The sequence below is a fragment of the Bos mutus genome, chromosome X (genome assembly GCF_027580195.1).
Source record: "Bos mutus isolate GX-2022 chromosome X, NWIPB_WYAK_1.1, whole genome shotgun sequence".
Lineage (NCBI taxonomy): Eukaryota > Metazoa > Chordata > Mammalia > Artiodactyla > Bovidae > Bos > Bos mutus.
The window spans coordinates 65,154,889-65,182,666 of record NC_091646.1 but is presented as its reverse complement, the minus strand read 5'-3'; the positions used below and the strand labels follow the sequence as shown (position 1 = coordinate 65,182,666).

The window sequence follows — 27,778 nt, the reverse complement described above, 5'->3', positions numbered from 1 at the left end:
GAGAGACCTTCCCTGGCTACCCTCTCTAAAATCCCCTCCACCACTATTCTCCAGTCGTTCTTGTCACTGTACCTTGCTTTATTTTCTCCATAGTTCTTATCACTTCTGTGAGAGCAGAAATTATTTTATTCACTGTTGTATTCTCAGAATCTGATATAGTAGCTGCTACAAAAGTAGCATTCAACAAATATTTGTTGAATAAATAAATATTTTCTTTGTTATCAGGTTTAATTTCTTAAGTACTGCCATGAATGGAAAGTTAGTATTGGGTTTGTAACAAAAATTGAAGTGTTTAAAGAAGTTAAATAAATTTTTGGTTAAACTATAATTTAGTAAACGCAATGTGTTATGTAAACCACATTTTATATAATGTATTTATTTTATCCTACATAAAAAGTGACTTAGGATTTTGTAATGGGTACTGAAAAGTAACGTTTTTTCAGTTTTCCCAAAATTTCTTTTAATGGTTTCAAAATTTGAGAATTTTATATTTCTTCCAAAGTCAAACACTTAGGGTATTTCAGAGGTCCCTAAAAGCACCCACATGTTTGGTGATTCACTAGAAGGATTCACTGCTAAAGTTTATTAAGGTGAAAGGATTCACTGCTAAAGTTTATTAAAGTGAAAGGATGCATGACAGGATCAGCAAGCGGAAAAGACACAGGCAGAATCTGGAGAAATCCATGCTTAGGTTTCCATGCTCTCTCCCCCTCATGACACCAAGTGTGGTCCTTTTCTCCAGCAGTGAAAATGCAGTAATTGTGTGTGATATCTCTGCCCAGAAAAGCCCTTCAGAGACTCAACTCCCAAGATTTTTACTGGGAGCTGATCACATAGGTACCCTCTGTCCAGCAGCTACCAAAATTCCTTACTCCTGGAGGGAAGCAAGTGTTGAATATAAACCTGTTTGTACAGATGATCTAGGAACTGTGAACAGCCTTTGTCAGAGAACTGAAGGACCAGCTCAAAAGCCAAGTTCCCAGACACCAGCCAAGGGCCAACCTCGCAAGCAGGTCCTTCTGAAGACAGCAGTTTCCGTCCTGCTATATTAATTTTTTTTCTGCACAAGGTGCAAAACATGATGAAATTGTATAACCCTAGGTAGAGGGTTGACATCCTATTAACTTCTTCCCCTACACATGAACCTGAGGACCATCACTGAGTTGCTGACAGATTTGAAGGGATTTGGAGAAGAAAGGCTTTATGTTTTATGAGGCCATGAATAAAATAGTTCTCACTAATTCTTAGGAGTAGCCTTATTCTACTTGCTGTCTCTTCTTGGTTGCAGGATCAAGGCTGCTGTTCCAAGCATCAAATACTGCTTGGACAGTGGAGCCAAGTCAGTTGTTCTTATGAGCCACCTGGGCCGGCCTGATGGTGTCCCCATGCCTGATAAGTACTCCTTGCAGCCAGTTGCTGTAGAACTCAAATCTCTGCTGGGCAAGTATGTTTCAGGCTCTTGTCAACTCTGTGACAGGAGATGTTGTCAAGTATGTTGTTGCTGGTTCTTAACATTCAGACTGTTCAAGTGTTTCTGTGTCATAATCTCTCCAGGGATGTTTTGTTCTTGAAGGACTGTGTGGGCCCAGAAGTGGAGAAGGCTTGTGCTGACCCAGCTGCTGGGTCTGTCATCCTGCTGGAGAACCTTCGTTTTCATGTGGAGGAAGAAGGGAAGGGAAAAGATGCTTCTGGGAACAAGGTAGGACCTGTGATTTCGACATTAGTAGGGGTGAGGAGGGCTGAGTACATGAGACTGTGATTGAAGAATAGAAGAAGCTCATGTTTATTTTGACACCTTTTTATTGAAATACATATATAAATGCACAGCTTGATGAATTATCACAAAGTAAGCACACCTGTGTAACCACCACCGAGGTCAGAGAGTAAGATATTGCCAGCCCTGGAAGCCCTCCTCATCATGCTCAAGTGTTTTTGAAGTACCTTGGAAAGATGTGAACACCATTTGGGTGTAAGAGTATTTGGTGAACATGCTGCTTCTAATTGTCCCTTTGTTACACACCTGGCCTTTGATATATGAAGATGTATTTTTCTAATAGTATGTGATAATATCCTATCAGAATGTAGGCTATTGTTCCCAAGGACTGAGAGCAGACATTTACAGGTGGTTATGGGGAGTGAGTATTCATGATATACCAGCTGTTCTTCCAGCAGAGCCAGTTTTAGATTTTTTTGTCAGGGCTAGAACAGTTTTTATAAGCAGCAGGCCCTAGTGTATTATGGAAGAATAATCTGTATTTTTATTTAGAAGGGGAATTAACTTAAAGCTTGAACTTGTTACTTTTAAAACAGTAAATTAAATTTGATATCATTGGGGTTTTCTTATAAAAGAATCATGTGACCAGAAAAAGTACTTTCGTAAGTCAAGTGGAAAGGGACTATTTGGAACATTTGATTGAGTTAGGTAGATAATGGTCATGATGATATTACCTTGGGTTTAAGGCACTTTTCTTAAGTGTAAAGGATCTTTCTCTGAATTTCTTAAGATAAAGAATGACAGGTACCTTCATATTTTTAAAAAAAAAAAACCTAGGTCTCAGAAAGGCAGTTATTTGACTAAAGTTAGGAGGAGGAGTACTGTTGCTGGGCTTTGTATGTAGCTCAGTCCATCAATAAGCAAACTTTATGTAAAGAGTCAGACAACAAATATTGTAGGCTTTGTGGGTCAGATGGTCAGTCACAACCTTGTATGGTTTCTGTTGGAACTAGTCAACTCTGTCATTGTTGTACAAAAGCAACCATAGGGGAAAAACCAAAAAAATTTTAAAAGGCAACCATAGATACCCACAACATAGATTACCGTGACCTGACAACCAGGATTTAAATACTAAATGATAGAACTGGCTCTTTTGAGGATGATTTCGAATTTGCCTATTTGTAGAAAGGAAGCTGGACTTCTCACATGGCTCATTGGTAAAGAACCCACCAGCCAATGCAGGAGCCTTGGGTTCGATCCCTGGGTGGGGAAGATCCCCTGGAGGATTCATTAAATGAATTCATTAAATGATTCATTAAATGGATTCATAAAATACTGGCAACCTACTCCAGTATTCTTGCCTGGGAAATCCCGTGAACAGAGGTGCCTGGTGGGCTACAGTCCATAGGGTCGCAAAGAATTGGATACAACTGGGCATGCATGCTACTGGAGATCAGTGGAGAAGTAACTCCAGAAATAACTGCCTTCCTGAGACCTAGGTTTTTTTGTTTTGTTTTTTTTTTAAATATGAAGGTACTTGTCATTCCTTATCTTAAGAAATAAGAAGGGAATCAGAAAGCACCCTTTATACTTTCCAATCTTAATGTCTTTAGTATGTTGGGGAACAAGATGCTCTGAGGCTAGCATCTCAATCTCCTGTTGTGCTTCTGACATTTCTTAAGGTCATCAGAGTGCCTGCTTTCAAGCAGTTTCTTTTCTTAGCACTGCAGGCTCAGGTCTTGCCTTATCTTGCCTTTGGCATGGTCTTGCTACAGTAGTAGGAGTTAAATGCTGACCTAAAATTTGGTGCCCTTTTAGACTGAAACTCAAGCTGAAACTCAAACTCTTGGGCTTAGAAATGGCAGGAGGCAGGTTGAGGCAAATCGTTATATACAGTAAGTGATGAACCAACTGTGCTAGTCTATGTCTTTGTGGGTAGTTTACTTTACATTTAGTGTTCAGTGGCTTTTCATGCTTGAAATTTTTGGAGCGAGCCAGCCATAAGTTCAAAGTGAATAAAAAACGAAGTGAGGCATGAACTTTTTCCTTTATGCAGGGTACCTGCATTATCTTTTAGGAGCATTCTCTTCCTTCTGGTTCCTGGCAGATAAAAAATGAGAAATAGGTTCTGATTATTACTAATTTTTACAATACCTTTTTCATAGATAGCTTTTAATTTGTGTCATTTTCCCATGAACAGTTCTTAGAGAAGTTATCTTCCCTTTTTAATAGATGGGAAAGGATAGAGAAAAACTTGACAAAGGTTACACAGTAAATTAGTGTCAGACGTGGGCCTAGAACCCAGGTCTCCTGGCATTTGGGCAGTGTTTTCATGACTACACATCTTGCAGTCAGCGGTGGCAGATAATATTCCATTTTAAAGAGATTATGGGGGCTCTACACTTTAGTTTTAGCATTAGTGCCCCTGTGTTCTTTGGGCCACTAGAGGAAAGCCCGTTCTTTGTGACAGCCTTCTTCATTTCAATATATAGGAGAAGGGGAGTGGACAGTGACTAAACATCTGCTTTGATACTTCTCTGTCATAATCCCCCTCATCTGGTTTTCTATGCATCTTTGCTTTGTTTCTTACTGGAGACTCATTGTTTATCGTGCTGTCCTGCTTTCTTTCCCCTATGAAAAGGGTAGTATCCCTGGATAATGAGCTGACATTCAAAGCCGTATGTTTTACATCAACTTTCTGTCCTCTGTCTTTTTTGTAGAAGTATATTGTTTTCTCAGATGCCTAACTTCCAGGGAAAGCTATATGAATTACCTCCTTTTGATATATACAGTGTTTCTGAGGTGCTTTTCTGTTGTCAGGTTTCCATCTGCCTTCTCTGTCCCAGCTTGTCCTTGTTGCTTTCATGAGAAATATGTATGAGTCTTGGCAGCTAGCAGCTTGACACAAGTATAATCCTAAATTTTACAAGGAGAATATGTTAAAATGAAGCAATGAGTCAAGGAGAGAGAAGGATAATTTGTATTTTGTCCTAGGAGCTGGAGAGAGACCAGTAGGATGTGATTAGAGGTTAAGCTGTGATTTAGGAATCTTAGGCTTGCAATTTGAGGGAAGGCAAAGGAGAGCAGAAACATACAGAAATGAGCAAAAGATCTGGAATATTTGGAAGAAAGAACAGATCCTGTTGCTAGTTTTAAAAATTGCTATCCTGCCAACTCAGAGTCTTTAGATATGTTGAAGAGGACTCTTGGTATGAAATGCTTTTATAGTTTCTTTGGAATCATCAATATCTCCCTTTTTTGTTTTTCTCTTCAGGTTAAAGCTGAGCCAACCAAAATAGAAGCCTTCCGAGCTTCACTTTCTAAGCTAGGGGATGTTTATGTCAATGATGCTTTTGGCACTGCTCACCGAGCCCACAGGTACTAAAAGTTTTTTGTTCATTGTCAAACGGGGAGAGCATTATTTCTCTGTTTACTTAAGCAGCCAAAGCTCTGGAATAGTTTTGGAAATTTCTGTGTTGTATTGTGGTCTTTTTGGATTCTATCTCTAATTGGAGCTACAAATAAAACTGTGGTTCTTGTTGAGTATCCCTGATCTAAAGATGAAATAAAAGTAAAAAATGTTGAGGATTGTGGAACTTTTTGTCGAGCTTTAGGAAGATGTTGTTTTGTCTTACTTCGGATATTTCATGGAGAGCTCTCCCTTTGTGATTGCTGTGGGAGCAGAGTCTTAGGCTATCAGTAGGAAGCAAACCGAGGAATCCTTCCCTGTTGGCATCACCTGGCTGATAATTTATTGTGGTTAAACCCTTGGCCTGAAGACTATTAATTGGGTATCTTAAATTCTACTTAAGGTAGTTGCTTTTCACTGCATTATTATGCTTTATCCTGCATTATTAGCCAAAAACCTTATCTTGTACTTAAGTGTTTTGTTGTAGTTTGGGGATGAAAACCATGGTGTCCTGGTGTCTCAAAAGTGAAAGTATTTCAGTGATAAGGAGAAGGCCTTTAGAATTGGGAGAATTGCTAAGGATTGACTAAAATTTGAATGTCTCTGTTCCTTTCTAGCTCCATGGTAGGAGTAAATCTGCCAAAGAAGGCTGGAGGTTTTTTGATGAAGAAGGAGTTGAACTACTTTGCCAAGGCCTTGGAGAGCCCTGAGCGACCGTTCCTGGCCATCCTGGGCGGGTACAGAGAACTCTTCAAGATCATGCTTTAAGTAGTGTTTTATACCTGGTTCAGTTCAGTTCAGTTTAGTCGCTCAGTTGTGTCTGACTCTTTGCAACCCCATGGAATGCAGCACACTAGGCCTCCCTGTCCATTGCCAACTCCTGGAGTCTACTCATGTCCATTGAGTCGGTGATGCTAACCAACCATCTCATCCTTTGTCATCCCCTTGTCCACCTGTCGTCAGTCTTTCCTAGCATCAGGGTCTTTTCAAATGAGTCAGCTTTTTGCATCAGGTGGCCAAAGTATTGGAGTTTCAGCTTCAACATCAGTCCTTCCAATGAACACTCAGGACTGATCTCCTTTAGGATGGATTGGTTGGATCTCTTCACATTCCAAGGGACTCTCAGGAGTCTTCTCCAACATCACAGTCCAAAAGCATCAATTCTTCAGCGCTCAGCTTTCTTTACAGTCCAACACTCACAACCATACATGACTACTGGAAAAACCATAGCCTTGACTAGACAGACCTTTGTTGAAGTGATCTCTAGTCTTTCCCATTCTATTATTTTCCTCTATTTTCTTTGCACTGATCCCTGAGGAAGGCTTTCTTATCTTTCCTTGCTGTTCTTTGGAACTCTGCATTCAAATGGGTATATCTTTCCTTTTCTCCTTTTCTTTTCACTTCTCTTCTTTTCACAGCTACCTGTAAGGCCTCCTCAGAAAGCCATTTTGCTTTTTTGTATTTCTTTTTCTTGGGAATGGTCTTGCTCTCTGTCTCCTGTACAATGACACGAACCTCCGTCCATAGTTCATCAGGCACTCTATCAAACCTAGTCCCTTAAATCTATTTCTCACTTCCACTGTATAATCATAAGGGATTTGATTTAGGTCATACCTGAATGGTCTATTGGTTTTCCCCACTTTCTTCAATATCTGGGCCTACCTACTAGTAGGCCATAACTTGGGCTTCCTTGATGGCTCAGTGGTAAAGAATCTGCCTGCAATACAGGAGCTGCAGGAGACGTGGGTTCAATCCCTGGGTCAAGAAGATCCCCTGGAGGACAGAATAGCTTACCCACTCCAGTATTCTTCCTTGGGAAATCCCATGGACAGAGGAGCCTGGCGGGCTACAGTCCATAGGGTCACAAAGTGTCAGACATAACTGAAGTGACTGAGCACAAGCATGAGGCCATAAATTGGGTGGTTTATTGTTATTAGCACAATCAAACTGGGTGACTGAGGAAAATTTAATAAAGGGAGTATCTGCAAAGGTGTGGGTGGGGTTTAGGGAAACACAAAAGGGACTATACAGTCATCTGAGGAAACCATCATCACCACCCTTAGACCTGAAGGGCAAAAGGGAAGTGATGGTTACCAGAATCCAGAGAGGGTAGTTGTGTGGAGATGGACCTCTGATAAGAACTGTATAGCCTTTGGTCAAGGGATGGAGGATAGTCATCTAGCAGGGAAGGAGCCAGGGAAATAGATACTCTGATCTCATTTTAATGTCCTATTGATGTATCCCCTCTTACCCACAATGGGCTGCAACCCAGCTGGATGTCAGAGGGCAGAGGACCTCCTTGATGCAGTCTATGCAGGTCAGCCTCCTGGGACAGAGAACAGGGCTAGAAAGGATAGAAAATGGTTCTGGGGAGAAGAATTGGAAAGATCCACTATTACCCACTAATGCTCATCTAACAATTTTTGAAGCACTTGAGCCTTTCAGATATGAAAACCTCCTTATATGTGTTGAATATATTGTTTGGAACTCATTTTTTCAGATCCGATACCTTTTTATATTTTCTCCTATGGGGAAAAGTACTCTGAATAGTGATATGCTACTGGTTTAGTTAAAAGTAGAAATTTCAGAAGTGTAGGTCAAGAGACTAGGAGGATACATTTTAGGTGATAAAGTAGGGACAGAGACCTGGGACTTCCTGGATAAGATCTTGTCACTTGGCACGACTCTCTAGATAGCAGCCTCTTTATGGCTAGATGCTCCTGACCCTTTTATGAGCAGGGTATTTTTTTCCCATGGGACTGAACACACTCAGCATTTCCCTATGAAAGCTGATTCTGGAGTTGGGTGTCAATTTCAGGTAGCATAGTTACTCTCCAGGCTTCATGAGCCCAGTTTCAGGGTCCTAAAAATAGTTAAGGTAGGTACTTGAATCTGTGTCCTGGAAGCATTGCCACTCTTGTGCACTGGATTATAAAGGTCAGCCTCTGATCTTTGCTTCTCTGGAGACTAGGACTTGAGTTTTGTTCTCAGTCCTTCTCTAGACCTGGAATATGGGAGTGAGTGCTACCTAGTGCTTATGATTAGGTTTTGGACTCTGCCTAAAATTGCTATTTGGGGGAAGTTTACACGGAGGGTTTTTTTTGGCCACCTTTCTTGCAATGTAGTGTCCCTGAGAACATTAACAATATAGGTGAAGAATTTATATTTAATTAAAAAAAATTATTCTGTTGGGAATTCCCTAGTGGTCCAGTGGTTAGGACTCCTTGCTTTCACTGCCCAGATTCTACCCCTGGTAAGGGAACTAAGATTCCACAAGCCATGCAGTGTGGCCAAAAAGAGAAAAAAACCCAAAACATTGTTGTAGAAACATTCAAACATTATAGAAGTTGAAAGAATAGTATAATAAACTCACAGGTACCTATTACCCTGTTCTAATAATTACTGGCATTTTTGCCAATCCAGTTTCATCTGTCCTCTAATCCTTTTTATGTCAGGAGTGTTTGAAAGCAAGCCTTAGATATCATATAATTTCATTTCTTATACTTCTGTATACATCTCATAGCTTGAGATTTCTTTTAAAATAACCACCTGTTAAACCTAACAAAATTTAAGAGTCTTATTATTAATACTGTCATCCAATACCCAGTCTATATTCAGAAATTCTCCATCATTTCAGAAATGTCTTTTACAGTCAGTTTGTTTGAATAAGGATCTAAATGAAGTCTATGCATTGTATTTGGTTGTTGCTGCTAAGTCGCTTCAGTCGTGTCCGACTCTGTGTGACCCCATAGACGGCAGCCCACCAGGCTTCCCGTCCCTGGGATTCTCCAGGCAAGAACACTGGAGTGGGTTGCCATTTCCTTCTCCAATGCATGAAAGTGAAAAGTGAAAGTGAAGTCACTCAGTCGTGTCCGACTCTTCGCGACCCCATGGACTGCAGCCCACCAGGCTCCTCTGTCCATGGGACTTTCCAGGCAAGAGTACTAGAATGGGGTGCCATTTGGTTGTTAGGTATATTTTATTTTATAATGCTGCTGCTAAGTCGCTTCAGTCATGTCTGACTCTGTGCGACCACATAGACGGCAGCCCACCAGGCTCTCCCATCCCTGGGATTCTCTAGGCAAGAATACTGGAGTGGGTTGCCATTTCCTTCTCCAATGCATGAAAGTGAAAAGTGAAAGTGAAGTCGCTCAGTCGTGTCTGACTCTCAGCGACCCCATGGACTGCAGCCTACCAGGCTCCTCCATCCATGGGATTTTCCAGGCAAGAGTACTGGAGTGGGGTGCCATTGCCTTCTCCTATTTTTTATAACCTTAACCCTAATTATTTTATAATAGTTCCCTCTTATTATTTTTCATTCCATTGATTTGTTGAAGAAACAGGGTATTTGATGTATAGAATATCCCATGTTCTTTATATGTTGAGTCTCTTTTCATCCTTTCTGTTTCCCTCTCACTCTCTGTGTGTGTATGTGTATGTTTTTGTATAAAGCAGTTAATCCATTTTTACTCTTGGTGGTGCTCAGTCTTTACAAGTGAGAGATCAGTAGTCTCTTGCCATCCATTCTCCCACATCACTATTGTTTTGAACCTCCATTTCACAAATCCTAGCATAAGGCCTCTTACAGAATAGATATCATCTTGTTTATTGAATGAAGAGGCAAATAAGCCCAAGGTGATTTGCTTATTTAAGTGGGATTTAGATATATATAGGGGGGTCTGCCGTGGTGGCTCAGAGGTTAAAGGGTCTGCCTGCAATGCGGGAGACCTGGGTTCAATCCCTGGGTCTGGAAGATCCCCTGGAAGAAATGGCAACCCACTCCAGTATTCTTGCCTGGAGAATCCCACGGGGTTGCAAAGAGTCAGAAACGACTGAGCAACTTCACTTCACTTAGATATATAGGAATATTTGTGGAAAGCAAGCCATTACTTATGTGAAGGATTTTAAAGGTTGTGCTTCAAGTGAATTTGTTTTTCTTCTGTTTGCTGCTAAGTCGCTTCAGTCTTGTCCGACTCTGTGCGACCCCATAGATGGAAGCCCACCAGGCTCCCCTATCCCTGGGATTCTCCAGGCAAGAACACTGGAGTGGGTTGCCATTTCCTTCTCCAATGCATGAAAGTGAGAAGTGAAAGGGAAGTCGTTCAGTCATGTCTGACTCTTAGCGACCCCATGGACTACAGCCTACCAGGCTCCTCCATCCATGGGATTTTCCAGGCAAGAGTACTGGAGTGGGGTGCCATTGCCTTCTCCTTTCTTCTGTTTGCTGCTGCTAAGTCGCTTCAGTCGTGTCCGACCCTGCACAACCCCATAGACGGCAGCCCACCAGGCTTCCCCATCCTTGGGATTCTCCAGGCAGGAACACTGGAGTGGGTTGCTATTTCCTTCTCCAATGCATGAAAGTGAAAAGTGAAAGTGAAGTCGCTCAGTCGTGTCCGACTCTTCACGACCCCATGGACTGCAGCCCACCAGGCTCCTCCATCCATGGGATTTTCCAGGCAAGAGTACTGGAGGGGGGTGCCATCGCCTTCTCCATTTCTTCTGTTTAGATATGTATATTTCTCTCACAGGGAGGTGAAAGGTACATCTGTGTTGATTATCTTATTTCCCTCTTCTAGAATATAAGCTCCAAGGGGGTAGGGATCTTTGCTTTTGCCCAGTGATGTTTATGTTTCTTAAAGACCTAGAACAGTGCTTGGCACAGAGTAAGTACTCAGTGTTTTTTAAGATTTTTTTTTTTTGATGTGGACCATTTTTAAAGTCTTTATTGAATTTATTACACCATTACTTCTGTTTTACATTTTGTTTTTTTGGTAATGAGGCATGTGGGATATTAGATCCCTGACCAGGGATCAAACCCACACCCCCTGCGTTGGAATGCAAAGTCTTAGGCACTGGACTACCAGGGAAGTCCCACAACCAATGTGTTGAATCAAGTGGTCCGATAGAATAATGAATGCCATAAAGCAAATGTTCCAGCAACTAAACATGGACCTAAGAGTGTGAATATCTTGTCTATTTTTGCTCAGTATATATTTGTTTGGTATGTAATTTGATACCTGCTTTAGGGTTAGGACAGTTCTCAGTGAGCTTAGGGATCCCACAATTAGCAATCTTTCTCAAGTATAATTACCAGTCTTGACCTTTGATTTTGGGGGAATAAGAGGGACAAAACAGATCTATTTGGAACTTGTGATTTCTTTAGATGATTGCAAGTCTTCTAAGCCCTTCTTGGCCAAGAGCCACACCTTAAAAAGATTTCTTAGTAATGGATTGGCTTTTTCGTGTTGGAGAAACATAGGGCAAAGCTAGCCAGTACTTTTTAAGAAATATTTTTTTAATGTTTAATTGGAGGATAATTGCTTAACAGTGTTGGTTTCTGCTGTACAACAACATGAATCAGCTATAAGAATATATATATCCCTTCCCTCTTGAGACTTCCTCCCACCACCCCCATCCCACCCCTATAGGTCTTCACAGAGCACCAGGCTGAGAGCCAGTACTTTTCTCACTCTGTGGGACATTTCTCTGTTCCTGTCCCTTGATATAAAACCTCAGGCTTTGTGTAATACCAGCTCTTTAGTCCTTTGTTCTTTTGGTGATGATTCTTGCTTTCCCTTCCAGAGCTAAAGTTGCAGACAAGATCCAGCTGATCAGTAATATGCTGGACAAAGTCAATGAAATGATTATTGGTGGTGGAATGGCCTTTACCTTCCTTAAGGTGCTCAACAACATGGAGGTAGGAAACCGATGCCAAGTAGATGTGAAATAGCTCTCCATGAGAAATAGGTTATGTAAATTTACAAAGGAAATTAGCTTATGGCATGAGCCCTAAAAACTCCATTTTTATTTATTTTGCAAGTTGTTTTTCTTTTGTCTTAGAATTATTCCTTTATATTGTGCTGTATTTCATACTGTCTGCTTTGTGAGGTAACCACATTCTTAGTATATAGGCTGACCTTCCTCATCTTGACTTCCCTATATAGATTGGCACTTCTTTGTTTGATGAAGAGGGATCCAAGATTGTCAAAGACCTGATGTCCAAAGCTGACAAGAATGGCGTGAAGATTACTTTGCCTGTTGACTTTGTCACTGCTGATAAGTTTGATGAGAATGCCAAGACTGGCCAAGCCACTGTGGCCTCTGGCATACCTGCTGGCTGGATGGTGAGTCACTTGGGTGGTTGGTAGTATGAGTGAACAAATACATTTTGGTATCATTCATTCAACTAATAAAAAATTAAAGGAAGTGCTCCAAATATGGCAGTGAGCCCTTCCTTCAGGGAGAGTCCATGGGGCAAAAGCAGTGGTATCAGATTGCTGCTAAGACTTTTCATTTGAAAAGTGAGGGCAAAACTGCTTTTGTTTCTTCATCTATTTAATGTTTATTAAGTACTTAACTGATTGCTGTGGATGATGCTATGTACTTTCATAGTTTGGGCTGTTCTGTTGGATTAAATATTATTATTTCTGCCTAGAACCCTGTATAAGAATTTTTTTGTATATGAAAACATTAAAGTAGTACAATTATTACAAGCAGGGAAAAATCTATGTGTATATTAAGGACTTATTTAAATAGTTGATTGTAGTACTCTCCATTTGTTATCATTCTAATATCTGTAGAAAATTGTTAATGTTGACATACTACTTTGCTTAGTCACTGTCCTTTTGTTAGGCATGTGGCTTTAAGTGTGGTTCCAAGAACAGCAGCATCATTTTGAAGCTTGTTAAAAACTGCAAATTCCTGCCCCCTTCTCCCAACCTGCTGAAGCAGAAACTGGGAGTAGGGCCCAGAAATTTGTGCTTTAACAAGCCATCCTGATGATTCTGATGCACCACAAGGTTTGAGCACCACTGATCTAGTTTAGTGTTTTTCAACCTCGGCACTACTGACATCTCAGGTAGTTTTAGTTATGGAGGGCTGTTGTTGCATTGTAGAATGTATAAGGACTGTTTGCCCACTAGATACTAAGTAGCAACTCCCTACCACCTCTAAATCATGATAGACAAAAATGTTGAGCTATTACCATGTGTTCCCTAGGGAGGGGTGGAATTGACCCTAGTTGAAAACCACTGAGCTAGTACAGTCATAAAATAATGTGGCTAAAAATGTTTTTATCAAATAACTTTTGAGGTTTTCCCTTAGACTTGATCTTCCGTAAAGGATATGAACAAGTTTGTAATTTTAAAGAATGAAATGTATCTTGTATCTTTTAGTTCTAGAAGACACTCTGATATTCAGCCTTGAGTTCTGGTTTTGGTGGAGGTGTGGTATTTGCTCCTCTAAGTAGCTTTTCTTGGTAGCTCATCCTCTCTTTTTAAATCTGCCTTTTAGGGCTTGGACTGTGGTCCTGAGAGCAGTAAGAAGTATGCTGAGGCTGTTGCTCGGGCTAAGCAGATCGTGTGGAATGGACCTGTGGGTGTATTTGAATGGGAAGCTTTTGCCCGAGGAACCAAAGCCCTTATGGATGAGGTGGTGAAAGCCACTTCCAGGGGCTGCATCACCATCATAGGTAAAGGGTACAAAGCTAATGCCATGTGAGCTAGCAGATCAGAGGAAAGTAGAGGAGAAATAGTTCACTTTTCCTAGGTTCCTTGGTGCTGGGTGGATCTTGAGAGCTAAGTGGGTATATGATTCATGGAGAAACCTCTAAATGAGATGGAGTTGGGGGGTTATCAGCTACCTTTTGGGCTTGAGAACACAGTGCCTTATAATTTTGGTGCCAGTCTTTTTTCTCTTCTCTTCTTTCCCCTTTTTATTTGGCTTTTGTTCAACAGGTGGTGGAGACACTGCTACTTGCTGTGCCAAATGGAACACAGAGGATAAAGTCAGTCATGTGAGCACTGGGGGTGGTGCCAGTTTAGAGCTCCTGGAAGGTGAGGATCTTTAATGTTTTTGGCTTATTTGGAGGAATGACAGGGTTTATGCAGTAAGAGTAAAGTAGAATGGGGTGGAGACAGTAGGTGGTAGGGTTGTCATTAGAAGTCATGGGCAATACAAAAGGAGGAACGTCAAGTAAAGCTCCTGGGTTCCATTTGATGTGGGGAGGGCCGGATGGGAAGACTTTTATTCTCAAAGAGGTTACACACTAGTATACCTGGGGCCCAGAATATAGAAGTTACTCAACTCCTGGCCATATATCCTAGAGAAGAACTGCTATGTTATTAGGAAGATAGGAGGGGACAGATCTGGCTTAGTGGATCTTATAGTAATGCTGACCGTGTGTGTGTGTTTGTGTGTTTGTGTGTTCTCTCAAAAACAGGTAAAGTGCTTCCTGGAGTGGATGCTCTCAGCAGTGTTTAGTACTTTTCTGCCTTCTGGTTCCTGTGCATAGCCCCTAAGTCAACATAGCACTGTCTGCATCTCCACTTGGCATTAGCTAATGTCTTCCCCTTTGTCAAGAATCAGCTAGTAGCCAAGGGATGTAGTGCCAGGAACCCTCAAACAGTTGCAGAACATCTCAGCTCATCTTTGCTGTACCTGGGAATTGCCTACATTCTTCAAGATCCCATTTGAATTTCTTAGAGACTAAACCGTTGTGCATTCTAGAGTACATATATTTATATTATGCCTGTTAAAGTGGGCTGTGTTAGCTTAGTTCTCTTTCTGAAGTAGCTTATTCTGATTAGCTTTGTCATTGCTTTACCACTCAGCATGAAAACAAGATGAAATTCCAATTATTGGTACGGAGGGAGATGAAGTTGATGACATATTAAATAAAAAGATCCATTGAAACTGGATTTTTTTTTCCTGTCCTATTTTGTTATTTAGGATGAGAACAGAATCTTGAGGAAGGGGTCAGGTCATCTGTGTCCATGATTCTAAGTAACATGCTTAAACTGTTAACATCTCGATTTCCTAAACAAGGTATCTGTTAATTTCATACATGGGGAGATTTAGCTCCCTTATAGCCTCTGTTCCATATATACTTCCCCTATTTGATTCTCCCAGTATAGTTTTGTCATAATTTGAGATTTAATTAATAGAAGCCTACATTGTGATTATAACTACAATTCATAGCTGAACTATGCCATGATTATATTTCCTTATATACCTTTTTTCTTTGGAGTTAAAAAATAGTTTTAAAACTTGGTGTCTTTTTTTCTGTGTATCTATCACTGATTCATTCCCAACATACTCAAACGTACCAGTTGGTTCTTTTTTTCTTTTGGCCGCACTGTGTGGCATGTGGAACTTCCTAAGCAGGGATCAAACCTGGGCCCCCTGCAGCCAGAAGCATGGTCTTAACTGCTGGACCACTGGGGTAAGTCCCAGTTGGTTCATTTTTATTAGAGATGTCCCTTCTGGAGTCCTTGTGTTCCTGTTCCAGTTTGTCCTGGATGCCCCCTAGATTGCCTGTATAGCTGTTGCCCTGGGGTTTCTTTCCAGAGGAAATCTCTGGGGTAGCTCTTGGGGATTTCTTTAAACTCCTGTGTTGGGCCTTCCCTTTCCTGAATCTCTTCCCCTCCCCACCCTTTCTTCTTTTACTCTTCCTTTTGTGAAACATAAGACTCCATTAGCTTTATGAGAAATTGAGTGCCTAGGAGGTAAAATTTTTGTGTGTCTGAAGATATCTTTATCTAACTCATATTTGCCTATTTGGTTATATGTAGAATTTCAGCCTACACAGCAGTTTCTCAGAATTAGAGGCTTTGATTCATTGTTATTGCTGAAAATCTAATGACACTGTATCAAAAGATCAAAGTAATTCCAATGACATGATTCTTTTACTGTCCTTGTAATTGTCCCTCCTTTCTTGTTCCTGTCATTTTAATGGAGTTTCAGGAATGAGCAGAAGTAAACATGTATTTTCAAAAGGTCGTGTTTAACCAGAATTTTTCTACTGGGCGTTTTACTTACTAGAGTATATATTTCACCTTTATTGGATAAAGAGATAGTTAAACTATTGGCCACAATCATAGAGCCAGTAAGTAATAGCAGGGATTAAAATCCAGGTTTGGCTGGTGATTTTTCATTGTGCCTCTCTGAGATGATTACTGTAGACTATTTTATTAATATTAATAAATATTATTTATTCTACCTTTTGCTTAACCCTGGATAGAACAGCAAAAGAACATTTTGGTGGCTGCTTTAAACAAATTTTGAAGGCTTGAATTTTTTTCTAAAAGTTCATTTGTATTTTAATTAATACTGTCCTCATAGCTGTAGTTAATCTAAAAAAACACCATGTTTCTATATACCTCTAATAGTATGCTATAACCTTATGTGAAAAGCAGGAATTCTAGTACACTCTTTTTGCTGGTGAGGCCTAGTGATACTACCCATTGATCCAGTGAATTAATGTCATAGCAGGGCCAGAGCTTCAGCCTACTGATGACTTTTTTCCCCTACTGATTACCTTTCCCCCAACATTTTATTTCAAATGTACAAAGGAACTGAAAGAATTGTAAATGCCCATAAACCTAAGACTCTACAACTGCCAATTCATCCATCCATCAACCCAATTGTATGAGTGCTTTCTACTAGACTCCGTTTCCAGGATCTTCCCCATTTATTTTAGTCATTAATCCAGAAAATGAATGGGGAAATGCCAACAGCCAAATATTTGAGTACCTGCTATATGCTTAGGACATAATGGAGGCGTAATGGAGGCAATATAACACTTATGTCCTAAAGGAATTTACAACTGAGTTAAGGAAGGCAGTACGTAACAACTTATGAGTACATAAGGTAGAATTGAACAAAGATGTGCTTCCTGGTTTAATAACAGAGTTAGGAATTATTGATAAAACACTGCAAAGGTTTAGGCTTAAGTGTAGCAAATTCACTTTTAACCTCCAGAAAACATGTATGCTGGTATATAGAAAAAAATTATAATCATGTCATAAATGAGTTCAGTTTCTTTAGTTCAGTGTTTCCAGCTTCCCTTATTTTCCTTTTTATGTGTAAAACTTCCTTCTAGTACATGATACCAAAGTCAAAAAGGGGCACACAATGAGAAGACCCCTTCCTACCCTAGCTGCCAGTTTCCCTTCTTAGAAACAATCAATCACTGTTAAGACTGGTTTCCTTCAATCTAGAGCTACTTAATGCACATACAACAGGTATGTGTGTGTGTGGGTTATGTATGGTGGTATGTTACACACTGCTCTGCACCTCTCCTGACTAGTTTCTTTTTTTCCTTACCTCTTGAGTACTTCTCTTCACTCTGGACCCCTTAGGCCACATCTTCCATTCCCTGAATTCTGACTGTATCCCTATATTCTTATTCCAATTAAAGACACTTATTTCCTACTTGTAGAAGGAAGAACTTAGGATGACAGTTACCTAATTTACTATAGTACATCTTCATCTTAAAAAAAAATTCCACCTAGAAGTGCTTCTGTCTGATGTCATTCTTGATGCTGGAATGGGCGGATGTAATTAGGAAAGGGAGATCTGCAAGATAAAGCAGTCTTACCTGAAAGAGCAAACCGCCCACTGGCTGGCTCAGTTAAATGTATAAATTCCCATTAAAGACAGCATGTGTAAATGGGAAGGATTAGAAAGGGATATATATATATATATATATATATATATATATATCTTTTTAATATATATATAGCTGATTCATTGCTGTGCAGCAGAAACACAACATTGTAAAGCAACTATATTTCAATAAAAATAAAAAGCATGTTATTAACAGATTTAAACCCATATTTTCTTTCATATTTATTTTGCTTTCATTATGATGAGTCACATGCTGATTCCAAATAAAAGCAAGCTATACCTTGATTTATAATTAATTCATACATTAAGCAAATCTTGTCTTTTGGATTTCAGAATTAATGGGCCTTATTCATCCTCTTTGAAGCCATTAAATAAAATATGAGAAATAAGTTCAATTTTTTTATTAATAATCTTAGAACAAATATGTTAACAATTCCTCAGAGTTATATAGCATTTTTACAATTTTGAAAGAACTTTAACATATACCAATTAAACCTTCACAACATCCCTGTGAGGTAGGCAGGGTTGGTGTCAGTTTACTATTACTAGTGAGAACAAGGCTCATGGGTGAAATAAGGTCACACAGTTGGTTAGTGATGGAGCCAGGACTAGAACCTAGGCCTTTGACATGCTGCCTCCCTGAGAACATTCAAGTAATGACATCCTATGCTACATAATGAACATTTCTCCTATGATGATCAGATGTATTTTTGTAAGTTTGATATCACCTTTTATTATCCAAAAATACTGAATCACAGTTTTGATGAGACATTTCTTCCATGTTATTGGACTATTTTTCTTTGATGTATCAAGCACCATCCTAAGATGAAACTTAACCTGCGTCTTAAGTTTTGAGGATCTTTGGCTATGAGTTCTAAATTATGATACGAAAACTTATTGTAGAAGTTTTACAAAAGTATTCCTATGTTGAATATGTCAACTTACTTAACAAAAAGAACACAAGCCTGTTTATGTTTTTGAAAGCTTTGTAGTTTTTCCCAATATGGTGTTTAGATGTGTACAAATGGAAAATAGGGAAAGGTGTTTAGCAATATTATTGGGAAACCTATACAGAGTACACCTAAATGCACGTCACATCACATTAATTTGTTTGCTTTGGCCTTCTATAGGAAGGAAACCATTAGAAAACTTTCAGGTGTGATCCCATCTTATGTGTGACATTCTCAGCGACAAGCTGAAAATTGATCTGCACTATACATAACATTCAGAAAACTAAGATCATGGCATCTGGTCCCATCACTTCATGGGAAATAGATGGGGAAACAGTGGAAACAGTGTCAGACTTTATTTTTTGGGGCTCCAAAATCACCGAAGATGGTGACTGCAGCCATGAAATTAAAAGACGCTTACTCCCTGGAAGGAAAGTTATGACCAACCTAGATAGCATATTGAAAAGCAGAGACATTACTTTGCCAACAAAGGTCCATCTAGTCAAGGCTATGGTTTTTCCAGTGGTCGTGTATGGATGTGAGAGTTGGATTGTGAAGAAAGCTGAGTGCCGAAGAATTGATGCTTCTGAACTGTGGTGTTGGAGAAGACTCTTGAGAGTCCCTTGGACTCTAAGGAGATCCAACCAGTCCATTCTGAAGGAGATCAGTCCTGGGTGTTCTTTGGAAGGAATGATGCTAAAGCTGAAACTCCAGTACTTTGGCCACCTCATGTGAAGAGTTGACTCACTGGAAAAGATTCTGATGCTGGGAGGGATTGGGGGCAGGAGGAGAAGGGGACGACAGAGGATGAGATGGCTGGATGGCATCACCGACTTGATGGACGTGAGTTTGAGTGAACTCTGGGAGTTGGTGATAGACAGGGAGGCCTGGCGTGCTGCAATTCATGGGGTCGCAAAGAGTCGGACACGACTGAGTGACTGAACTGAACTGATACCAATAGTAGGGTTCAAGCAGTAGTGATCAAAACATATATGCGGGTGGTAAAAAGGAAGAAAACACTTGTTCTTCAGTGGTTTTGCCTAGGTCCAGTGTAAATATACTTATCAAGGCAGATTTTAAACTATACCATCTTCTGTGTTAAATTTTGAAATGTGAAATACGGTGGAGTTACCAACTTGGAATATAAGGTTGAAACTGCATATAACTGACCCAGAAACTACCTGTCAAAAGCAGAGGAATGCTCAACAGGCATAAAAGGCAAAGGATAAAACAACTGCTCTGATATGGAGAGAAAAACAGCAAATGTAAACCTTCCAGTTAAAGTAAACCACAGACCATTAGGCATGTGAAGCAGGTTTTAAAAATGACACAACTATATTATCAGGAATTATATTCCTAACAGTCCAGTTTTAGCCTTTTAAATTTAAGAGCAATAGGGAGAAACCTAAGCCTGTGGAGAGGAGGTAGTGTAGAAAACGAATAGGGTGTAGAAATGGGACTGAGGAGGTGGGAGGTTACAGTTTAAATATATTCAAAATGAATTCAGAATCCCTCTAAATCCATCCCCTCCAAAAAATGTTTGCTTAATTAAGAGATTTGGTCAAAAAAGCTGGTGAGGACAGAAGCGACTATTTTATCTTCAAAAGAAGTATTTAAATATAGATTAGAAATTAGGCTGTTAAAGATTAGTCCATTGATCAGGCTTAGAAACTGACACTTAAGTGCTACATCAGATACATTGCAGAAAGCTGTTTCCAAAAATAGAATTAATGTAGCAGGAGTCAACATTAATGAAATCATTAAAAAACAAGCACTTAGCTTTTTATACTTTAAGCCTAGTGAAAAAACACTGGTACCCTTAAGAAATCTAACAGTTTAAACTAACGTGAAAAATACTGCAGCTACATTTAAGTTTTCTAAGATAAAACGAGATCAAGAATGTTCTAGTTCAGTATATGGATTCAGAACCAACTATAATTTTGAAATGCATAGAGACTACACTGTATTTCTTATATAGTATCACTGTCATCATCATCTTCATGTTTTCTCTTCAATGGGTTTGATTCATTGGCTGTGTTCTGTGATGAAACCATGTTGGTGGTAATAAGAATATTTTTGGGCCCAATCATTGAAGGATTAAGCAGAACATTTTGAACTGCACTTGTTGCAGGAACTGTAAACAGAGGAGAAAACACACCCAAACTATGAACTACATAGAATCAGACACATACGGTAAAAAGTATTCAACAAAGCTGAATGTAATTCTTATAATAATTTCTTTTTTTTAAAGGTTTTAAAAATAACATTCCTTAAAAGTTAATGTACATAAAAGAAAATAAAAAAACACAAGACACAAAAAACCAAAGTCATCCATAATCACAAGCAGTTTACTGTTTGTGTCCTAGGTCTCGTTTGTGTATTTACAAAATTAAATATCCACTTTTATATGATTAATATACTATAGTTATGTATATGTTTCTTCATATATCATGAATATTTACTATTTCAGCATCCAAAAGCTATGAGTATTTTGATAACCAAGAATATACTGTACCAACTCCATCTGGAAGGAAAAAATGTAATCCTGCTTTTCTTGGTGACAAAAATTTCATAAAAGATAAAAATGGCAACAGGCCTCTAGATAAAGATATTGGCAGTTATGATTAAAATGCTACATTCCCTTAATGTTCAATTAAAAAATGAGACACAGAGCATTTACCTAAAATTTCAATTAGTACTTAGCAGTAGACTGGATTCATCATGCAACATACTAAAGGCATATGTTCAAGGTCAGGAATCATCCTTCCCTTAGAGACCAATATTTTATATAAGTAGTTTATTGTACACGGTTAGTTTCAGAAGATGTGGAATCTAAACTTATTCAAGAATAAACTATGTTAGAATTCTACTTATATTCAAACTTCCTATCTATACTTCCATGAATTGAATAAACATACAGTTTTCATTTGATATACACTAAGTTGTATTATTTTCTTGAGATTTAACACTATGTTGTTTGAGAATCTGAGGATCATGTTGAAATCTCTCCCTTCCCCCCCAAAATGTTACACATATAAAATTTCATACAATTTTAATGGGGTTATAGACCTCTGATGAACCCTAATTTACCTATTATGATAGTAAAACAATTCAATTATTGCTATGGGAATACAAACTGTTCAATAATGACAATCACTCACAAATTTTAAAATTCAGGAAAATTTAAAAGAACAACTTTCAACCCCCCATGCCCCACCCATCATGTTACCTGGTTTGACAGGTGTGGACTGAGAAGGTGGAATCTGCACCGTGAATCTCTGGCTTGTCACTGACACTGGAGGTGCAACTTTATTTGGGACAGATGCTGTTTGTGGGGTTGCTACAGTTGTAATTAACAGATCATGTTAGTTAGATGACTTATTATATAGGTTCAATTTCTGCTTTCCTTTAGCTTACTAGAAATTACCTTCAAAACACATGGAGTTAATGAAAGGTGAAAAAAAAATCATTGGAAATAAGCACAAAGTAACTTCAAAAATGTTTACAAGTTCAGTAGTTTAGATGCTAAAAATTCAGGATAGTATAGTGGTAAAGAATGTAGGCTCTGGAGCCTACCTGCTTGAGTTTGAATCCAGGCTTTATCACTGAGTGACCCTGGGCAAGTTATTTAATCTGTTTGTGCCTCAGTTTTCTTATCTGTCAAATGGGGATAACAATACTTATTTCATAGGATTCTTGTGAGAATTGAATAATCCATGTAAAACTCTTCACACAGCATTTGGCACTGAATTTTAGCTACAAGAATTTGTGAAGTTGAACATTTAAATAAACTGCAGAATTAAAGGCCCAAGTTTTCTATTAATTACCTTATATGGCACTTTAATCTCTGTCATTTGTTGGGTATAAGGTGTCTATTATGCCCATGAAGCTAAATCAACATGCATCTAACAAAAGACTAACATACCTCCATCTCTAGGCAAGTTTTCCCATGTATTGAGGAGTGGCACAAAGAGTTTGGTGATGGATAATGAAGCAATATTTCATTTTTTCAGGAAAATTTACAGCAGGTGAATGTTTCTTTGTCCGTTATAGATTATAAAATCTCTAAAACATGTACAATAAATGTCCAGGAATAAAAATCACAACTGATAACTAAAACTGGTTAACTTGCCAACACATGTAACTGATTACCACAGCCTAGAGTTTTTAAAAAGTTCATAAAAAGTAATATGAACCAACATATAAACAGTATATGATCAAAAAGTTACAGAAATTATATATGCAAACTCCTGCCTATAAAGGACATGCATATAATTAGAAGTGTACAATTAATACTGTACCAGGCTGGTTTTAAATGCCAAAATGTGAATTCACACCTTAAAAATAATGAAAGACTGTCTACACATCTCAAAAATCAAATGCTGCTTACTCTAGAGCTATACAACATCTATAGGATTCAAGTTATAAGCAATAAAAACCAAGAAATCACTACTGGTCAAAGAGAAGGGGATTTTTTTCCTGAAAAGACTGACTATGAAAGAAATCCAGCAGGAATATAGAACAAAAAAACAGGAAATCTAGATCTATTATTTATGTGTTTCTTATTATCTAAATAACAATGACATTATGGTTTCTAAATACCATTCTATACTAAAAGGAATGAAGGTTCTTTGGAGAAAGGATGATTCTGGGACTGGGGTAAAGAAAATATAAGATGAGCTTGGAACATCTTGTGCCAGAAAGCAAGAAATGCTCAAAGAATGATGGAGACCTGTTAAAACTGACAGTTTGAAGGGGTGCTCACTGACCAATACAGAATAATAGTACTACTTTTGAAAAGGTTACATTAAAAATGATTTTCTTTGATATTCTTAGGGCTTCCCTTGTGGCTCAGCTGGTAAAGAATCAGACTGTAATGTGGGACACCTGGGTTTGATCCCTGGGTTGGGAAGATCCCTTGGAGAAGGGAAAGGCTACCCACTCCAGTATTCTGGCCTGGAGAATTTTATGGACTTTATAGTCCATGGGGTCACAAAGAGTCGGACATGACTGAGCTTTGTGTATTTTAAACTTCTTTTGATTGCATCTCTTCCCAATTTACTCAGAAATTTAATTTCTGATAATAGGTAGGCTACTGCCATGAGTGAGTTTGGCAACTTCATTTGTATAAAAGCCAGATAGAACACAGCTTAAACTTTTGTTTTTGGTACCACACTTAGTACATACAATAATGTTGAGTAACATCCAATTCTATTCTCATTTGGGATCAGATATTCCTTGTGGCTGTCTCATTTTGAAATCTGATAAAATATATGTTTACAGCTATACTAGAGGATGAGTAAATGTATTAATGGCAACACATATGGGAATTTCTGACTCCATTTTTGACTTGGATTATAGTTCAAAATCAAGTGCTGGGGCACTTCTTTACCAGCCAGAAAAGCCATTTTTCTCTCTCTCACTTACCTATGTTAGGAGTGGTAGGTCTGCTACTAACAGCTCCAACACTTAACCGTGGAACCAGTCGTCCTTGGTTAGGTCCCTAGGGGATTTAAAACACAAATTAGTTTTAATGTTGTTCAGACTTGACAACTAAACTTACCAGGAAATGAAATTAGGATTTTTGATGTGAATTATCAATGGATAACTGATGGCAAGAATGCCAATTTGTTCAGTGTTCTAATGCAACATTTAAACTAGGGGTTTCACAAATACACACACACACACACATACACACTCACACTCACATATAAACACAAGTAATAGAAACAATACATATCTATATCAACATGGATATGAATATATATATATATATATAAGATATATAATCCTATATAGTTTTAAAGTTTGAAGTAGAGTCTTATTTGGGTATAACAGCTAACTTCCTTATGATTTTTGAATCTTAACTAGTTAATATCTTAACCCAAAAAGAAAGAAACTCCTTATGGTGGAATTTCAGAGGTACAAATGTAGCCCAATGTGGGGAGAACTTTCTCAGTGGTGGGAAAGCCTTAGGTCATATTTTAGAAAGCAAGTCCAATGCCTGATGGTTTATCATTTACTCTGTTACGGTGTAGTGTAAAGATTGGGAGTTATGAGACCTGGGAATAAGCACAAAGTAACTTCAAAAATGTTTACAAGTTCAATAGTTTAGATGCTAAAAATTCAGGATAGTATAGTGGTAAAGAATGTAGGCTCTGGAGCCTACCTGCTTGAGTTTGAATCCAGGCTTTATCACTGAGTGACCCTGGGCAAGTTATTTAATCTGTTTGTGCCTCAGTTTTCTTATCTGTCAAATGGGGATAACAATACTTATTTCATAGGATTCTTGTGAGAATTGAATAATCCATGTAAAACTCTTCACACAGCATTTGGCACTGAATTTTAGCTACGAGAATTTGTGAAGTTGAACATATAAATAAACTGCAGAATTAAAGGCCCAAGTTTTCTTTTTAAAAAATTTTTATTTATTTATTTATTGTGTACCAAACATTTAATTTTCCTGTTTGCCTTTTAAAACTTAAGAGTTATGAAATTTATATAATACAGGCTTTTTATTTTTTTTAATATAAATTTATTTATTTTAATTGGAGGCTGATTACTTTACAATATTGTAGTGGTTTTTACCATACATTCACATAAGTCAGCCATGGGTGTACATGTGCTCCCCATCCTGAACCCCCTCCCACCCATCCTCTGGGTCATCCCAGTGATGACCCAAGTTTTCTATTAATTACCTTATATAGTATTTTATTTTCTATTATATTATTTTCTATAATATACCTTATAAAGTGCTATATATGGCACTTTAATCTCTGGGTATAAGAAGGTGTCTATTATGCCCATGAAGCTAAATCAACATGCATCTAACAAAAGCCTAACATACCTCCATCTCTAGGCAAGTTTTCCCATGTATTGAGGAGTGGCACAAAGAGTTTGGTGATGGATAATGAAGCAATATTTCATTTTTTCAGGAAAATTCACAGCAGGTGAATGTTTCCTTGTCCGGAAACATAAGGAAATTGTTAACATTTAAGTAAGCATGAAGTTTTGGCTTTAAAACTGAATAGAGTATATGCTTACGTCTTACACTTTAGAAAACTCATTTTACTTTAAAAAAAATTTAAAACATGGTTCCATCTTTAATAATGGTTTTCAGCAGCTCCCTCACTCTAGATTATAAATTTAGTATTTAGCTTATCTTAGCCTTTAATTTCCTGCACTATTTACAGGAATTTGATCTCTACAAATTCCCCTAACACATCTTACCCTTTTACAAAACTAAAATGACTAAAAATCCTTACCTTTTTAATTAAGGACTTTAGCCTATAGTTTGGAGCTGTCAAGCAGTATCTGTCAGGCGGCAGTCTGGGTCCTGCATACGGCTTAATCAGCGGTAAAGGGGTTTGATTTTTCTGCCTTGCAATATCCAGTAAGAACTAAAAAAAAATGCTTATTAGAACAACAATTAAAAACTATAAGTAAAATGAACTTCAAATAAAAGTTTGCTCACATCTCTTGGGGGAGGGGAGGTAAAAGATTGGTCAGCCCGACACTGGATTGCCAGTCTCACATCATCTGCATCAACATTAGGTTTCTTAGCATGGCTTGAATAAATTTTTGCATCATCCAGAATTGAAGTCACGTATCCTTTAACAACAAAACATTATTTTTTAAACATATGAAAATAGCTTAATATTTATGGGCACTTTTCTTAATAAAAAGTTTCACTAATTTCCAGAAAGTTTATGAATTTTGGTTTTAATGTCTAATTGTCCTATCTATACAATCAACTTTAAACAGATGATCACAATATAAATACTGTTCCCTAGCCTGAGTTCCTTTTTATTGCTTTCTGAATTTTATGACTTTTTTTCCACATACTTTAAAACTTAATTTTTGTTGAGTAGTTTTAGATTCACAGCAAAATTTGGGATAATATAGAGATTTCCCATATACTCCCTGCAGCTATACATGCAGCATAGCATCCCCTGTTACCAGTGTTCCCTGCAGAGTGGCACGTCTGTTACAACTGATAGACTGATACACTGACCTATCATAATCACTTGTCTGTTGTTCAGTAGCCAAGTCATGTCCGACTCTTAATTGATAGTTTATATTATGGTTCTCTCTTGGAACTCGACATTCTGTGGGTTTGGATAAGTGTATATAATGACATGTTATGACGTTAACTGTTAAAAGCAATTTTGTTGAAAATGTTCTTACAATGAACGATTTTTCAAATTCAAAAGTTAGACAAATTTTTGATGTTAACTTACGGAAAGCAAATTCCAACATTTGATTTATAACCCTTGGTTCGTACTCCGTAATTCCCATATCCTTCAGAATCTGTGCCATCACCTGTGGATTCAAATAAAAATGTCAGATGCTTAATCGACGTATAGAAATCAAGACTGGACCGAAGGTAATAATTACATTTGTGATACAAGGTCCCCCTTCTCTGGGTTCCAAACTTGTACTCGTCCTTTTCCTCTCAAGCAAGTGTCATGCATGCACCTTAAGTCACTTCTGTCTTTGCGACCCCATGGACTGTAGCCCGCCAGGCTCCTCGGTCCGTGGGATTCTTCCGGCAAGAATACGGGAGTGGTTTGCCATATCCTCCTCCAGTGATCTCTTAACTCCTGTCTCTTAGGTCTCATGCATTGGCAAGAGGGTTCTTTACCACTAGCGCCACCTGTGAAGCCGCACAAAGACCACTCCAAATGCCCTCGGAGTCCTCTTTGCTGAAAACTTTTTTTTTTTGGTGGGGGTGGGGGCGGGGGCAAAGAGAAGAAAAAGTCCCGGGTTGGCTTTCCCTCCCTAGGTAGGGGTGGCTACAGCTGGTTGTCATTTTCAGACGTGGCTACCGGGGAAACTTAGCATCAAAACCCTGGACGTACGAGTCAGGATTCACAGACGGGGAGGGACGGCTAGGCGGCCGGGGCCCAAGGTCCAGGAGATAAACCTGGGCGGCCGGCCTGCGCATTCGGAGGGCTCCAGCCTCCCTCCAGCCGGGCCGCCAGGGTGGCGGGAGAGAGCCCCGGGGTCCAGGGCACGCCAGTCTACTACTCCTGGCGTCCCTGGCAGGACTGAACTCGGCCTGCAAGCCCATCACCAGGTTCTCCGCACGGGCCCACCTCTCGGACCCCGGATATGGCCGCGAGGAGCCTCTCAACCCGCCACGCATCCTTCGCACTCACCAAGGCATCTCTCGGAGCGTTCTTGGGAGGCGCCATCTTCCCCGACTCCATGTTATCCTGCAGCTCGTCATCCGGCGGAGAGAAGGCTGCTCTAGGGTTCCTCGCTCAGGCCCCTCCCCTGCGATCGCGGAAGGCG

The 27,778-nt window shown here is 39.0% G+C and overlaps 2 protein-coding genes across 3 annotated transcripts in view; one reads left to right on the top strand and one right to left on the bottom strand.

The window, feature by feature from the left end:
- The window catches only part of PGK1 (phosphoglycerate kinase 1), a 22,637-nt gene extending 7,816 nt beyond the window's left edge, over window positions 1–14,821 (top strand). The window contains exons 3-11 of the mRNA XM_005888671.3: window positions 1,289–1,444; window positions 1,555–1,699; window positions 4,989–5,092; window positions 5,741–5,860; window positions 11,706–11,820; window positions 12,068–12,247; window positions 13,416–13,593; window positions 13,859–13,957; window positions 14,344–14,821. Coding sequence (XP_005888733.1) covers window positions 1,289–1,444; window positions 1,555–1,699; window positions 4,989–5,092; window positions 5,741–5,860; window positions 11,706–11,820; window positions 12,068–12,247; window positions 13,416–13,593; window positions 13,859–13,957; window positions 14,344–14,384 — 1,138 coding nt within the window. The 3' untranslated portion in view covers window positions 14,385–14,821. The remainder of the gene's footprint in view (window positions 1–1,288; window positions 1,445–1,554; window positions 1,700–4,988; window positions 5,093–5,740; window positions 5,861–11,705; window positions 11,821–12,067; window positions 12,248–13,415; window positions 13,594–13,858; window positions 13,958–14,343) is intronic.
- Window positions 2,576–27,778, bottom strand: TAF9B (TATA-box binding protein associated factor 9b). 2 transcript variants are annotated; one of them, XM_070366222.1, is made up of 8 exons: window positions 27,643–27,778; window positions 26,722–26,803; window positions 25,956–26,092; window positions 25,747–25,881; window positions 23,909–23,984; window positions 21,711–21,821; window positions 4,488–4,630; window positions 2,576–3,814 (listed from the first exon to the last, which is right to left on the bottom strand). In XM_070366222.1, the coding sequence occupies exons 1-8, from the start codon at window positions 27,691–27,693 to the stop codon at window positions 3,788–3,790; spliced, it is 762 nt and encodes a 253-aa protein (XP_070222323.1). In that variant the 5' UTR covers window positions 27,694–27,778; the 3' UTR covers window positions 2,576–3,787. The 2 variants fall into 2 exon arrangements, with proteins under 2 accessions (XP_070222323.1, XP_005888732.1); XM_005888670.3 differs by lacking the exons at window positions 2,576–3,814; window positions 4,488–4,630 and adding an exon at window positions 17,918–20,615 and having other exon boundaries at window positions 27,643–27,776.

Coding starts and splice junctions, on each gene's coding strand:
- TAF9B (XM_070366222.1), bottom strand. CDS start 27,693: ATGGAGTCGGGGAAGATGGCGCCTCCCAAGAACGCTCCGAGAGATGCC. Junction 26,093..26,721: donor AATGTTGGAATTTGCTTTCC/GTAAGTTAACAT, acceptor TTGTTGTTAAAG/GATACGTGACTTCAATTCTG. Junction 25,882..25,955: donor CCTCCCCTCCCCCAAGAGAT/GTGAGCAAACTT, acceptor ATTTTTTTTTAG/TTCTTACTGGATATTGCAAG.